General features: G+C 38.7%; 1 protein-coding gene across 1 annotated transcript in view; it reads right to left on the bottom strand.

Annotated features, from left to right (window-relative positions):
* Positions 1-758: 758 nt before the first annotated feature.
* Positions 759-17,007, bottom strand: part of SH3BGRL2 (SH3 domain binding glutamate rich protein like 2) — a 73,043-nt gene continuing 56,794 nt past the window's right edge. Inside the window, exons 4-5 of the mRNA XM_019831599.3 lie at positions 8,837-8,917; positions 759-5,883 (exon numbers count right to left, since the gene is read on the bottom strand). Of these exons, the coding sequence (XP_019687158.2) occupies positions 5,872-5,883; positions 8,837-8,917 (93 nt within the window). The 3' untranslated portion in view covers positions 759-5,871. The remainder of the gene's footprint in view (positions 5,884-8,836; positions 8,918-17,007) is intronic.

Below are 17,007 nucleotides of genomic sequence, written 5' to 3'. Positions count from 1 at the left end.
TTCAGGTAAAGAGGCTGGTACAGAACAGTACTGTCCAATAGAACTATGACGCAAGCCATACATGTAATTGAACATTTTATAGTGGCCACCTTAAGAAAAAGTGAAATTAATTTTAATATTTAATTTAACCCAAAATATCCAAAATATTATCATTTAAAAATGTAATAAATCTAAAAATATGATAGTTTACGTTCTTTTTTCATACTAAGTCTTCTAGTATGCCCAGGTCCTTAGTCTATTAAAAATGCTATCTACTGGTCAGCAGAAGCCTCAGAAGACAAGACTACATTGTAATTTCTTGTTCTTAATACCCACCAGTTTATACACACAAAAACAAGATATACAGACAACACATTGGGTTATATTCACAGGATACAGATCTATCTCATTCAGCTTAAGGATTATTTAATTATGAGTACAGGTTCGAAAACAATCTCCTGTGACTTAAATAAACCTTTCTAATGTCCTTTTAAGTATAACATCATTTTGGCCTAGTGTTAAGTCTCTATATGTTGGTATACCAAGGAACTGTGCATGTATAAATATGCAGTCTATATAAAGATTTCCCTTTGATAAAATCTTGTAGCAGAAAACCAAATATGACATTAATTTCCTATCAAATAACTAGAATTGATGAGCCTTAAAATAGCTTCAGAGAAAGAACCCTGCTAGAGCATAATAGTGGTTTCCAAGGTATGTCTTCTCTTGGCTAATATGTTGACAAGCTGAAAATTAGCACACAATCAGAACACACAATATATACATTTAGCTTTATTTTTTCCAAATAGAATAAAATTTCACATGCTTTTCATACTTCTGTAAATAGCTTCAGAAGATTTTTCTACTCTAAATATAGTTTCTCTTTACTTTAATAGTTAAGTAAGTGTTAACTGATAAAAGGTAAGTATAAAGAACTTTTAAAAACAACTAAAAACAGAACACAATAGGAAAAAGGGTAAGAGACATGAAGAAGAATTTCCAGATTCCTACTTAGGAATTACCATAATAAAACATGTTCAGCTTATTAGTAATCAAATATGTGCAAAATGAAACCACAATGAGATACCCTTTTACACTTTTCGGCTTGTCAAAAATTTGATTCTGATGATCCCAAACACTGGCAATAATCTCGAATACTGAAAATTCTAGGATACCAGTGAAAGTGTAAGTTGGTACCATGACCTTGGCAAACAATTTGGCTTTATCTATTAGAGTTGATAATGTGCTTTATTGTACGACACAGCAATTCTACTCAAGGTAATACATTCACTCTTGGGTATGTGCACCAGAAGTCATAAAAAAGAATGCTCCACTGCCTTTTTCTTTTTCAAAGAAAGATGTAGTTCAATATCCAGCAACAGGAGAAGGGAAAAATTTTGATATAGTCATACAATGAAGTAATACACAGCAGTGAAAATAAACAGGATACTTGTTACAAAATGATAATGCCCAATTGCAATGAACATACAAATGACAGAAGAATACAGTTTAATGCCATTTATTATTATTTAAAGGTATATACATGTAGGTAAAATGATAAAGGACAGAAAGGCTATGATCAACAGAGCTCAGGACAGGGGACCCACTCTCAAAACAGGGATGGGATAGGGCCAGAGAAGAGCACACAGTGCCTCAAAGGAGAGGCAATGAGCTGGTGGCAGGCACACATGGGTTTTTTTATTACTCTTTATGTGTGTGTGTGTGTGTGTGTGTGTGTGTGTGTGTGTGTATTCCATTGCAGGAAACAATTTTTAAACCGGAAAGCATTCTAACAAAAAAATTGCACGTAATGTTTCAGAAGACAAACTGTCATCTGGAGCGCCATAAACTGACCTTGACTCTATCATTCACCACTTGTAGTAACTGCTGCTCTTGCTTCTCTGTTTCTCTCCTCCTTCAGGATGGAGACAGATAGTGCCACCCAGATAGTGCCCATTACATTCCAGGGGCTCAGCAAATGCTGATTGAAAGAATGGCCAAACCAACCTGACCTGCATTTCTAGAAAGACCAGGGAAACTGAAATGTGGGCTACAAGTGGGCAGTGATTACTTGGCTTATTTGTTTTCACAATTTAGCACATTTCCTGCAAACTGACAGCCTGTTCTCTTTTATCTTCTCCTTCACCCTCCTTCTGTCTTGGTGTTTAAGGTTTGAAATAGCTCAGATATGAGATCAGCCTCAGACTTTGCCTTCAGAATGCTTTCTTCTGCTTTCAGAGAGGGCTGTATCAGAGGGGGCCGTGCTATTTAAGGGTTGCAGCAACACTGTACTTGGTTTTTTGCACCCAATTAAGGGAACAAATCCACCAATCCAGCTTCAGTGTATGCAGGAAACCACAGTCATCTGTTGGAACCAACCAACCAAGGGAGCAAGAGATTTAATGCCGTCCTGGGTCACTGTCGGAGATGATTCTGTGATCACCTCCCAACACAAACACACAGAGGACCACAAACATGAATGTCTCCTCGAATGGTCAGATGATCCATCTGCATTTTCCCAAGTAACCCACAGCATTCAGGTATGAGATTCACAAATGGGGGTAGAAATATAGCATCCCAACAAAACAGGAAGTCTTCAACCAAATACAGAACTAAAATTAGAAAAGGTATAAGAAATGGTAGGGAAGGGGTGCCTGGGTGGCTCAGTCGGTGGAGCGTCCAACTTTGGCTCAGGTCATGAACTCGTGGTTCATGAGTTCAAGCTCTGCATCATGTCAGGCTCTGTGCTGACAGCTCAGAGCCTGGAGCCTGCTTCTGTGTCTCCCTCTCTCTCTGCCCTTCCCCCACTCGCACTCTCTCTCTTTCTCTCTCAAAAAATGAATAAACATTAAAAAAATGGTAGGGAATAAACACTCCATTTTCAGAATACATGTTTCCTGGAATTTATTCCTTTTTAATGCTGAATAGAAAATCTGAGATTTCATCAATGCCTTTAGAGACAAACACATACACATTGAAATCTAAAAACAATAATTATGCAGATCAAAGTAGGCCCTGACACTTAAGAAAAGCTGTTAAATGAAAAGCATTTCTAGAAAAAGCAAAATGCTATGTAGCAAAATCAAATTAAAATAAAAAAACAGAAAGAGGCTTTGGTACCTTTAAATAACAGAGGACAAAAATAAGTTTAGTTCATTATTAAATTCATGTAATATAAAAACATCTAGGTGTTTGAAGGAATCTATAAAACAGAAACAAATCTAAAGTGTATCAGAGCCTGAGAGACAAAAAAAAAAAAAATCTTCCTTTTATCCTCTTTGATTTTAATAGAACACCAGAATTTGGAAGAATTTATTTTCCCAACTAAATTTTCTTTTGGTCTGCATATACCTAGCAGGATGGCACTCTGTATTTGATCTAATTTTAAAATGGCATTTTATTTTTAGCAGCACATTTCCTTTGTCCCAATAAGCCTACTACAGGAAATAAAAATTGTCTTGAAATGCCTTTGATACTACATCTATGTCTCCAATATTCCCACCTAGTTCTTTCCTAGGTTTTCAAGACTGTGAATATTCAAATCTAAAGGCAGTTAGTTAAAGAAGGGAACAAGAATCATTACATGTTTGGAATTTAGCTGGTAAAACAGTACAAGTAAAGAAACAATATTCTCTGAATACAATGTGGTCCCAGAAGGCAATATGTCATTACTCTGCAGAGCCCAAGTATTGCGGTAAATGCCATACCGTGTGCTTTTACCTCACTCATAACAAGTACAATACCAGCCAGGACTGGTCTCTCCTAGTTCTGTGCTGATTTAAAAAAAAAAAAAAAAAAAAAAAAAAAAGGTGGGGTGAGCGTTAGACGATGTGTAACTGGTAGCAATTTAGCACTACTATCCATCTAGTCCGTTCAGGAGAGCCATTCTGGTCCTACTGTGACCACAGTAATTCAAAAGTTTCAAGATGAACAAACGTGAGTAGCTGTCTTAGTCTAGCAAATATCATGTTGATCCCACAACCCCAGAATTTCCCTCAATCTTACCAAGTTGGTTCTTAGCACTCACTGAGAAGAGAAGACTAATGTAAGTTAGCTCACTGTAGCATTAAACTTTGACAATTGTTGATATCTGAAAATGAAAGTCTAGGTCTTATCAGAAGACTCATTTACTCAAACACAGTATCCAGTTGAAAAATAAGTTTCCTGGATAGTCCCTGGGATTTAGCAAACGGAATATGACCTGGAACTTATTTAATAATGCCAACTAAACAGTAATACCCATAATTTCACAACAGCTTTCCTTGGAGAGAAAATCGTGGATCGTGTATTTGTTCTCGTCAAGTAGAAATCTGTGGCATGCTTTTCTTCTGGTTGTAGTCCTGGGCTGCAAATCTCAGGCTGTGATTTCAGCTTTAGCATTCAACAAGTCCTTTAGAGTAGTCCACATTTAGTTAGTTGGAGGATGAAACAACACATGTGACAGGGCTTTCTTCTATTCTTTCAATTTCTTACATCCTGCTCAGAATCTGACCAAGTCCTGCATTGGGATGCTTAGAACAGCAGGATATTTTAGGCAGCCCTCTTAGAATTTATCCTATTTAAGACTGCTCATGTTTGGCAATTAAAAACTCTAAAGACTGTAAGCAGGGATAAGGATGGAGAAAAGCAGCCTCTGCCCTAACGGAGTAGACATGTTCAGCATCCACTCCAAAGGGAGTAGAGATTTTACATGCCAAGTACAATTCAGAGCTACTCTCTGACAGCCTCTTTCTCATATACACTGTTCTGAAAGCCCACTGGAAGCCATATATGGAATGAGAACATGTATCTACATTACTCTGAAAAATCTGGGACCGTACATTGGTCAGATATGTGAGCAAAGCTAGAGGTTCAATGAAAAGCAACACAGGAAAAAAATTAAATTGTACCACAATATTAGTATCTTTTAGTAAACCTCATCAAGGGTTCACAAAATATATCCAACCAAGATCTTCCTTTTCTCAAAAAAATATAATCCATTCACAAAATAGAATAAGCAGCTATTAGTTAGGGAAGCTGCATTTAAAAATATGCTATTTATGCATAAATAAGTTGCTAGAGCTGAAAATCCCTTCAGATAGGAGTCAGGTAATTTCCCTATAAATTTACTATCTAATTAATTTGTACACCTTCTAAAATATACCTTTTAAGCTGTCTTATATATTTAAATGAAATTTTTCTCTTGCAAGAGATAAAGAAGCCTATCTTTTACAAAATAGCAACTATTTTTATCCCTGTAACTTGGTCCCGATCACACATAGTTGCAGCAGTGATTTTTGGAAACATCTGTAGGAATTTGGAGGATTTATGGAAATAAGTGTCCATCACCAAAGGCGGCCAGAACATCTAACTTTTTCTATAGGTGCTATTACAAAGCACCAGAATCGTGACATTTGTGATTTTGCAGCAAATTTTTCAGCTCTTTGTCAACCAGCAAATCTTTCTTTCTGATCAAAAGATTTCTAATAGCCTGGCAAACTAATTTTGAGGATACAATCCAGGCAGCTTAAAGAGAGGCCAGTCTGAACAATACTGGCATCAAATACAGCCCGGGGCAGATCCAACATTTTCTCTCCAGTGGTCCCACCCACTTATTTTTCAGTCATTAAGGAAGCACACCTGTAACAGGTAAAATCTAGTACCTCCAGGTGAATGAGGCAGCTGCAGGCAATTCTGAAAATAACAAAAAACCCACCACAGTCCTGATTTGGTTTTAAGCAATCATGCAATCCCCCATTATACCCATGTCTTCCTAAAACACCTCTCCATGGCAAGCAAAGTTACTGATGATGCATGTGGCTTTAGTCACAGTGATGCATTAGGTAAGCAGGTGTGTGCTGAGTACCAGGGGGTGCTCCAAAATGCATCTCCGTCATCTTCCACTTGTCTTCTCTAAGATTCTGTCTATTTATTAAAAAAAAGAAAGAAAAAAGTCAGTTATTGCATTGGGTTGACAAGAAAATTAACCCTGGCAATGGCATTTTAAATGTCAGGAATGGCGATGTTGGAAATCATAATAATCACCCCCATGTGATTGAGGAATGCAAATCCTAGGATTCAGGATCAGCACAGATTTATGATATCCCACCGACCTCCCACATATAAAAGTGGAAAGAAGCCACATGTTTCCAGAGACTGCCGAGACTGCTCTCAGAGGCACTGTTCCACTCGTACCCAGGTGAGTGGGGCGTGCATGGGTCCTCCACTCACGGGGCCTGCAGACGGCGACCATAGCTGAAGAACAGCACCAGCATGGCCAAAATATGCTGCCGCCCCAACTCCCCAAGTGCCACCTCTGGCCCTCCCCCCCGTGACAGCTCCATGTTTCAACCACCACACAGACACCTGGCATAAGGCGGCTTCCGAGACCTGCTCTAGGGAGCTGGGGCTGCTCAGTGCCCAGGATTTAGTAGTTATGACATATTTTGAGGATCACCCCTGAATAGCAGGGATCCCAAAGCAGAAACTTCTCCAGGCCCTGCCTTGAGTCTATTTAAATAAGAAACCTGATGGTGTTCCACCTGAAAATTATTGGTGAAATGGCCTCCTTTTCTCCTAGGTACCATCTTAAGAAGTTGTGACGTTCTTTTCCTATCATCTCTCTTCTCTGTCACTGTGTAAGAGCAATCACAGATGCTAACGGTGTTTTTATACATTCCTTGGCAGGCTTTCTAGCCCTATTGTTTATGTACATATACTGCAGAGAGGGTAGGGAAGGAAAGGAGAAAAGAGGGCTTCCACCTTTTAGTACATTCTACCTGTGAATGCTCTGTCTAGGCCTTTGAGTGTGGATTGTGGACTGAGTGTGTACTACTATCAAGGAAAAAAAAAAGGGGGCACCTGGGTGGCTTAAGTGTCAGACTTAGGCTCACATCATGATTTTGCAGCTCGTGAGTTCGAGCCCCACGTCGGGCTCTGTGCTGACAGCTCAGAGCCTGGAGCCTGCTTCGGATTCTGTGTCTCCCTCTCTCTCTGCCCCTCCCCTGCTCACACTCTGTCTCTGTCTCTGTCTCTCTCTGTCAAAAATAAATAAACATTAAAAAAAATTTTTTTAAATAAGTAGGAAGGGGGAAAAGGTTGAATTACTCTTAAAGATATTTTTCTTTCTCCCCTCTGCAGATAAAGTGTGAGTTGCTATTAACCATTAAGGCCCTGAACGATTCACAAGACAGGGTGGTACAAACAATGCACCATGGACTTATACTCTACTTCCATGTGCTCCTGCTCATAGGACTGATTCGGGGGCCTGAATAGGTGGGCTGAATGGGTGGAGTTGCCCAGGGCCTTTGGAATGATCTACTGAAATCAAGTAAATGTCAATGGCATCAAGACCAAGTTTAATACTATGACCACAAGTCATGTGAAAACGCATGTTTTATAGATCATGGGCTTTCTGAGAAATTCATGAGAGAATAAATATTTTTAAAGAGTAAAAAAGTCAGCCCTCAAGTCTCCAAGGAATTTACATCTTCAGGAAAAATGAGAACAAAGATGGCAAACACACAGTATTTTTTTTAAAGGTTTTTGCATAGATAATAATGTCCACTAGATTTATGTGTCCATTAGATTACTCCCACCCCAGTTTTTTCCAGTTCTTTGAAGATAAATCTGGATTGTTTAATATCTTTGGATGAGATATGTTATAAAAATACTACAATTTTCCTAACAAGTATTCCAATGTTCCATCTTTATAAAAATAGTTTTAAGAACCTTTAAATATTACATGTGTGGGTTTTGCCACTGTTTAAAACATATGCATGGAAACCACCCACAACCATCTGTGGACTTACTAATGTAAAAACAAAGCAAGATTTCACATTGGCTCTGAACTGCAGGTGCTGGTGTATAATTTATATTATTCATGGTCTCTGCTTTCCTTCCATAGGTGTTCTAGAAAGGGTACAAATCCTGGGTAGCCTCAAAAGACCTATTACTTACAGACATCAAAGTACCCAGTAATGCACTCTCATTTCAATTCAGTGTTAAAAATAGACATTTTAGAATTCAGTCTCACTTGAAATACAGTCAAAACCTCAACTGCTTTGTATATAAAGATTGCAAGGAAAAACACACACAAAAAGTTAACATGCTGATCTCTGGGTGACGGAATAATGGGTGATTTTTATTTTCTGCTCTAGACTTGTATATTTTCCTAATCTTTCTAAATGAACCTAGGCTACTTTCATGATCAGAAAAAAACCCAGTATTTTTTAAAGGGGGTAATAATCAAAATATTATCTTATTTCATAAAGAAATGCTATTTCTTATTTTGAAAGTGAATCTCTGTGCTTCACAAAGTTGTAATAATACATATAAATAACTTCTGGTCTAAACATTAGAAAAGCTTGAGCCTTTTATGTTCCATAAAAGACACATGACATAATAAAGTATCTTTAAAAAACATGTTGATTAGGAACTGTAGCGTTTTTTTTTTCAAGTTGACCATTTGTTATTACAGACCATCTCCTTTCCAGTGTAAATGAGTTAAATGTGCAGAAAACCTTAAAAATATGGGTTTGATTCTGTTGTTTCAAAAAATGTAAATCTGCACTTTGAAACAGAAAGCACTTACTCCCTTAAATTCTTCTTGGAAAAAAGGGGTATAGATTATAAATAAAATAAATTATAAACAAAAATAAACTCTAATGTACAACAACAGTTGAAAATTGGAGGAAAAAAACAAAAAACCTGGGCTTCTTCGTGCGTGTTTACACTGGGCAGTCCCTAATGTGCATTTGAGAAAGTGAAACCTACAACTTTAGGAGAATACACGTGCATTCCCCTAACACCTTCAGTCTCAACCCCTAAGGACAATTCAAGAGAGATGAATTTTAAAACAAGAGAAGATTTTACCTACCTTTGATGCCAATCGTGATTTCAGGCCTAAGAACGAATAGACTGTGTTGCTTTCCTTTGATTCAAAAAAACTGTCATAATCCTAGAAAAAAGAGGAAGAGACAACAAACAAAAGCAAATAATTATTGGTATGTGGTGCTTTTGAAAAATTCTTTATGGAAACAAAAAAAATGTACCATTGCTTCATCCAGGCCAGGGAAGAGCTACATAAATCTACTGGATTTGCTCTGCTTGAGCATAAAACTTTCTCTGAGTATGATGATGAGGTAAGCATGTTGTTAATGCAAGGCCTGTGATAGGACTGAAATGTAAAACACTGACAACACAAGGGAAACCGGAACATGTTCCCTTTCTCTCATGTGCCAAACTAACATTTGTGTAAAATCACTCTAAGATTTTACTCTAGTGCATCAATAGGAAAGGCTGACTCCCAATTCCTTTCTTGATATTTTGTTATCTAGGGCTTTAAAAAAAATCACTGGGTAAACACAAAGCCATAAAGGTCTCCATGTGTCAATGCAAGTGCTTCTATTCTGCTTTTGAAGTCTGCCACATGCTTTCAGACTATGTCTTCAGAGAGAATAAAAAGATCAAATAAAAACTAAAGGAAAGCAGATTCTCTATAACATTTATCTTTGCCTCAGACCTGGAATCATTTTTCTCTTTCCACTTTCACAAGAGAAGCCATCAAGAAATTCTGACCAATATGTTCATCAATTGTTTCTTTTCAAAAGTTTGCATATGTGTTATTGTATGGTTTCTGAGTTAGTGTAAAGCAGTCTTAAAATCTGTAAAAGTCCCTTTGATAACTTGACCCTAAGGATAAATATTGCAAGCAGAGAATGATCAGAATCATTTTTAGCCATCTGCTATATAACAGGTGCCTTACAATCAATACTTCATTTAATCCCACCACAGACCACCAGGTTGGAGGCTGGCTCAAAGCAAAGAAATACTGTACCCAAGTTTGATAGGCAATCTGTGAAAAAGCTGAGATTTGGGCCCAATTCTCCCTGACACTGAAATCGATGCTTTTTGTCTTCTGTGATGCTTCTTGGCCAAGAGGAAGCCAGCTATGGGGCACCCTGTATACCAGAGTCATTAAGCCCTAATGAATCCACTGCTGAGCCAAGCCAATGGCATCACAAGTACTCCTGAAATCTGTCTAGCAATCTAAATGAGAGACCATGACTTACAGAATAAAGATCTGCTTCTTGCAAAGGATGCCTCAGTGGTGAACAATCTTTTAATTATTTCACTCCGTATAGAGGCTCTCTTGTTCAAATGCTTTAGCAGGTTGAGTCTCATGTGGTTTTGAAGGTAGCTTCATTTTCATTCATGATCATCTCAACCTCGGGCCTTACACTCGATGTTCCTTCTGAAGATCTTCAGGTGGTAGCTCCCTCTGCCATTTAGGATCTGGCCCAATACAGTTCACCTCTAAAGACAGGCCTTCCTTATGACATGCTAAGAAGGAGCAATCCATCTGAAGAGGGAGGCTCAGCAAAAACCTACTTCAAAAATGGCATTTTAAGTTGAAATCTGAAGGATATGTAGAGGTGACCAAGTAAAGCACTGGAACAGGGGATTCAGGACAGGGAACAGTACTGATGAAGAGCAAAGCTGGCAGGTCTGACAGGAATAAGCACAGGTCAGACTATGTAAAACCAAGAAAAAGATTTTGAATTTTATCTTAAGTATAAAAGGAAATCACGTGTGGGTTCCAAGCAAGGGAGCAGAATGATCTAGTTTCCTTTAAGAAAATAGAGAATTTAGGGGCGCCTGGGTGGCTCAGTCGGTTGAGCGTCTGACTTCAGCTCAGGTCATGATCTCACGGTTTGTGAGTTCAAGCCCCGCGTTGGGGTCTGTGCTGACAGCTCAGAGCCTGAAGCCTGCTTCGGATTCTGTGTCTCCCTCTGTCTTTGCCCCTCCCATGCTCATGCTCTGTCTCTCTCTGTCTCTCAATAATAAATAAACATAGAAAGAAAGAAAGAAAGAAAGAAAGAAAGAAAGAAAGAAAGAAAGAAAGAAAGAAAGAAAGAAAATAGAGAATTTGGGGTGCCTGGGTGGCTCAGTCGGTTAAGCATCCAACTTTGGCTCAGGTCATGATCTCACAGTTCATGAGTTTGAGCCCCACATTGGGCTCTGTGCTGACAGCTCAGAGCCTGGAACCTGCTTTGGATTCTGTGTCTCCCTCTCTCTTTGCCCCTCCCCTGCTCTCACCCTGTCTGTCTCTCTCAAAAGTAAATAAATATTAAAAAAAAATTAAGAAAACGGCGATTTTAACTGTGTGGAGAATGGCTCAGACAGGCCAGCAAGAAGGAAAACGGGGCAAAGTCAGAAGAGTACTGTGGTAATCCAGGTAAGATGGTGGCAGCCTGAACCAGACCAATGATGGTGAAGAGAGAGAGAGAGAAATGCAGACAGACTGGAGACATGTTCTATATTCTGGAGGAAGAATTTTTCGTCTGTGTGCTGCTGAAGGGAGTAGAAGGAGGAAGAATTGATCATACTCGACTCTGGAATTGGGGGACAGAGCTAGGGAGAATTAAGACTTGGAGCAGCTCTGAGTTTTGTAACTTGATGGGAAAGACCGGAGAGAAACCAGATGTAAGAGTAAGGTTGAAGTGGGGGCGCCTGGGTGGCGCAGTCGGTTAAGCGTCCGACTTCAGCCAGGTCACGATCTTGCGGTCCGTGAGTTCGAGCCCCGCGTCGGGCTCTGGGCTGATGGCTCAGAGCCTGGAGCCTGTTTCCGATTCTGTGTCTCTCTCTCTCTCGGCCCCTCCCCCGTTCATGCTCTGTCTCTCTCTGTCCCAAAAATAAATAAAAACCGTTGAAAAAAAAAAAATTAAAAAAAAAAAAAAGAGTAAGGTTGAAGTGGAGTTTCAAAATGTTAAGTTTGAGAAACTATATGAGACAGACAATCAAGTAAAGGAGACACCAACGGGGCAGTTGGAGGTTATAAGAGTTTCTAGTGGCTCTAGGATATTACAGATTTCATAGACTTTTACAGAAAATGTTACAATTTTTTGTAAGAAAAACCACGTCACAATTAATACAGGTCTAGCAGAACTTCTGCAAAATCCTATGAACCAAAAATGTTACAAACATTCTTTGCAACAATGGTATTTTCGAACAGTTGAGTACCATTTCACTGATCGGGGTTCAAGAAATTATCCTGTTTGGTGCATCCTTTCTCTGCCTTTAACATCACTATGGCAAGCAGGTTTCTTACCTGAATATTGAATTGGATCCTTCCAACAGTTTACAAATTGTCATTAAGGTAATTAACTCCTTCCAAAGACACAAATATAAGATTTGGTAATTAACTTTAAAAGCAGAAAAACTGAGGGGTGCCTGGGTAGCTCAGTCAGTTAAGCATCTATTTGTCTCAGCTCAGGTCATGATCTCTTGGTTTGTGAGTTCAAGCCCCACATTGGGCTCCATGCTGACAGTGTGGAGCCTGCCTGGGATTCCCTCTCTCTCCCTGCCCCTCTCTCTGCCCCTCCCCTGCTCACTCTGTCTCTCTCTCAAAAATAAATAAACTTAAAATTAAAAAAAAAAAAAATAAAAGCAGAATTGAAAGAAGTAATTTTTCTTTATTTAAAAAAAAATTTTTTTAACATTTATTTATTATTAAGAGACAGAGCCAGAGCATGAGCAGGGGAGGGGCAGAGAGAGGAGGAGACACAGACTCTGAAGCATAGAGCCTGACCCGGGGCTTGAACTCACAAACTGCGAGATCATGACCTGAGCTGAAGACGGATGCTTAACCGACTGAGCCACCCAGGCTCCCCGAAAGGAAGTAATTTTTAGAGTGAATGTTGGGACAGTGCCTGACACACACCAGGTTAAGCAGATGAATGAGTTGTGTTTGCTAATTAATGACTGATGTTACATGTTTTAGGTAATCTCAAATGAATAACATAATTTGAGTAAACCCTATTTCTACTCTATTATGGGTTTTTAAAAATTATGTAAATTTGTTTTCTGATATTTAAAAGTCTGATGAATCTCAAAGTATAAAAGGTTTAATAAATTATTTTTTTGTCATATTTAGGCAGAGTAGGTGATGGATAATTTAAAATCTAGTATTTTTTAATTGTTAATACCTCCTTTCAGAGACAATACATTAAACAGTATGACTGAAATAATTTAAGAGTAAAATAGTATTAGAAATTTTAAAATCATGTCCTATTAAAGCTGTAAGTTCTTATGCCCTTAGGCATTCCCCAATATAAGAGAAAGATCCACTTTCTTATCAAATCCATTTCACTTCTCAGGCTTCTATTTTTAAAGATATATTAAGACTCTGTACTGCAAAGTTAAAAGCATTGTATTTTAAAAACCCAATATAAAGTTTCTAAATAGGCTTGCTGAATTCCTTATAGTTAAAGATGCTTTCTCTGAAGTGTTTGTAAATACACATCTGCAAATTACACAATCAACCTTCTATAACTATAAAATATAAAGATCAGTTAAAATCATCTTTGGAAAAGGGTACAAACATACAAATCATATTCAAGATAAAATCGCCCAGTTTTAGAAGCTGGAACATTTTTATCACACATAAGACAAAAGAAAAACTCACGTTGTTTTTAGTGCTAACTGCCTATGAAAAGAGAAATTTCTGGACTATATAGGTATGTTATCAACATAACTGAGCACTGGTACAAACAGACCATCTATCTAAATGCTGCAATTTTAAGAAAAATACGGCAAGCTAAACAGCTGTTAAGAAGTGGGAGGCGGGGGGAGTTTCTGTTACCTATACTTCTGTTTGCATTCCAGGAAAAACCAATGTTAAGAGAATTTATGAGCTCATGATAAAATTTACAACAGGTAAAATGCACAATGGTCTCATTCTTCCACAGAGCTTACTTAAATACATTACCCGTACACCATGATTAGACTATTATGGACTAGACAAGCATTTGAGACAAAGACCTTAAAGTTCTTTGCCCTTTTAGTGTTCCCTAAGAGAACAGTGAGGAAACCCACAGCGGCCACGCTGTAAAGCTGTACTGCTTCCCACGCTTAGTCAATGACAAGTGACAGACTCATATTATTTCCACATGCCAAGGGCATATCCAAACAGGAGGCTGTGGGGAATAAAAACAATACAAGGCCTACAAGAAAACGGCAGCAATCAGTTCTAAATGAGCGAAAGCAAATCTGGTTTACCCAAAAGAAGAAAAAAAAAAATTTAATTTTTTTTTAAGACTACAAGAATTACTGCTGCTGCTGCTAAAAATGGGCAGAGGCTCATTCTTCCTAAAATTTGTTTCAAGCCTGAGGGTAGCCTCTGAGCAGAATGTCTTGATTTAGTGGGTAAGGACTATTAATGCTATGTTCTATTTTATAAAATCTTGACATAGAAGGAAAAAATAGTTGACAGTTGCAATCCTGGTACAGTATGTAAGATGTATTGTCTGAAACAGCTTCATTCAGCAATTTCTGTGCCAAACACCAAATATGGGTAAGCCCAAAGCAGAGGAATTTAAATTTCTTTTTTTTTTTTAATGTTTATTTATTTTTGAGAGAGACAGAGACAGAATGTGAGTGGGTTAGGGGCAGAGAGACAGGGAGACGCAGAAGCAGGCTCCAGGCTCTGAGCTGTCAGCACAGAGCCCAACACGGGGCTTGAACTCACGAGCTGTGAGATCATGACCTGAGCCGAAGTCCGACGCTCAACTGACTGAGCCACCCAGGCGCCCCAAGGATTTTAAATTTCTAATTCATGTTTAACATTTCTTTTATTTCCTTTTTAATTTTTTTTAACGTTTATTTATTTTTGAGAGAGACAGAGTGCAAGCAGGGAAGGTACAGAAAAAGAGGGAGACACAGAATCCAAAGCAGGCTCCAGGCTCTGAGCTGTCAGCACAGAGCCTGACAAGGGGCTCAAACCCACGAACTGAGAGATCACAGCCTGAGCAGAAGTCAGACGCCCAACCGACTGAGCCACCAGGTGCCCCCGATGTTTAACATTTCTGACCATACTAGTACAAGATAGCAGGGCAAGAGGATACATCTACCCAGGCACCAACTGAAACTGGATGGGGAAAAAACTTTGTACTAAACATAGGAAAAGGAACCAGCAATAACATTTAAAAAAATACCCAGAGGAGTTAAGTGAAAAGGCTAAAATTAATTAAGAGAATCTCTTGGCTATTGACATTTATGTCATTCTCCTTTAAGCCACAGGGATTTGGTAAAGTAGATACATACCCTCCTCTATGCTCACACAACTAAACAGCTCAAAAGAGATACTAATATCTTTAAAACAAAATAAATATTAAGTATGTTTATATATTTTATAATAGTTATTACGGTCACAGAGGACAATGTGGCTGCTATAATCTTTGCATGGGGGAGAAATGAAGAAGCTGTAAGAATGCAAATCTCTCTTCATCTTTCAAGGAAACAAATGCAGTCTAATTTTTACATCAAGGAATATAGGTACAATGTGTATTCACACAGAGTGGTGGTAACTCAGAGAACTACAAAGAAGAACCTCACAAGAGAGGCTATATCTCATGGGAATCACGGGAGGGCGCATATAAAGAAAGGACAGAGGAAAAAGTGTCTTTGCACTTTTGACCCTCTTTACTGTTGTAACACTGAGAGTATTAACATGCCCTTGGTGTCTTAATAGTTTTGTTTTCTTTTCATTAAGTCTAACTGCATACACTCAGAAAGAGAAACATTTTAACAGAGAGAAAACCGCCCATGTGGACACTATTTAAGATCTCCTATTAAACATGCAACTGGGGCAGCCTCAACCTGTCTGGATGAAGGTCTTCAATATTCACAGCACAAGCCATCGTTTTCATGAAAGACGTGTCCCAGGGATTCATCACTGTAGAATACTGCGGCAAACATCTCAGTGAGGTGAAAATGGGAGATTAAACATTTATAGACAGAAGAATAAAAACTACAGCTATATAAAAGAGATAAAACCGCAAAGAATATCTAATTAAATTGTTATGCTTCTGGGCATACAGCTGATCAGCAAGTGATAAAGAGGAATTTATATCACCCCTTTCCCCACCACCCAACCTTCTTCCTTTCCTAGTATCTGTGAGGATGTCATATAAGATTATTTACAGTAAAACATTTGAAGATTCTCCTTGATTAGATAAGTTATCTTTTAGAAAGAAGGCTTTGAATAGAGATCTTCAAATTCAGATTAAATTTCTTTTTTTTTTTTTTTACTGTTTATTTTTGAGAGAGAGAGACAGAGAGAGAGAGAGAGAGAGAAATAGCAGGGGAGGGGCAGAGAAAGAGGGGAACAGAGGATCAGAAGCAGGCTCTGCACTGACAGCACAGAGCCCCACATGAGGCTCAAACTCACGAACTGTGAGATCATGACCTTACACTTAACTGACTGAGCCACCCAGGCACCCCTCAGATTAAGTTCCTAAGAAAATTCTACCTGTGAGATAGGTGAGTTTCTAATTGAGGTGATTTTCCAAATAGATTTCATTGTAAAATTTATTTATTTATTTTTAAATTTTTTTTTAATGTTTATTTATTTTTGAGACAGAGAGAGACAGAGCATGAACGGGGGAGGGTCAGAGAGAGAGGGAGACACAGAATCTGAAACGGGCTCCAGGCTCTGAGCTGTCAGCACAGAGCCCAACGCGGGGCTCGAACTCACGGACCGCGAGATCATGACCTGAGCCGAAGTTGGACGCTTAACCGACTGAGCCACCCAGGCGCCCCTCATTGTAAAATTTAGAAGAAGGTTCAATAAGCTTCCCTTTGAGACATTTGCCTTTGACTTTTATTAATAAAATGGGAATGCAAATGCTCAGAACTGACAAGGCGGGGCTGAACAGAACAGGTTAGCTACCTGCTCTGCTGAAAACATCTGTGCAGCCATTCACCCATTCACATGACTAATTCTGGTAAGTATGTTCTGGGTTCCTAACACTATGCAGATACTAAGATAGACATGTGCTGAGGTGAGCACAAAGAAGCTTGGAGACTGGCTGAGGGGAAAGACATGAAAAAAAAATTTATGACATAAAGGTCATAATAGGAATGAGGCACAGGTTTGCTGGACCTGGGGGAGGAGCAGTGATAACCAGAGCCCTAGTTAATTAGAGAAAGCTCAATAAGAAGGCCCATTTGAATTGAGTTCTGAGAGAGAAATAGGGCAGAATTAGA

This window comes from Felis catus, chromosome B2 (genome assembly GCF_018350175.1).
Source record: "Felis catus isolate Fca126 chromosome B2, F.catus_Fca126_mat1.0, whole genome shotgun sequence".
NCBI lineage: Eukaryota > Metazoa > Chordata > Mammalia > Carnivora > Felidae > Felis > Felis catus.
This window is presented reverse-complemented; position numbering and strand designations above follow the sequence as displayed.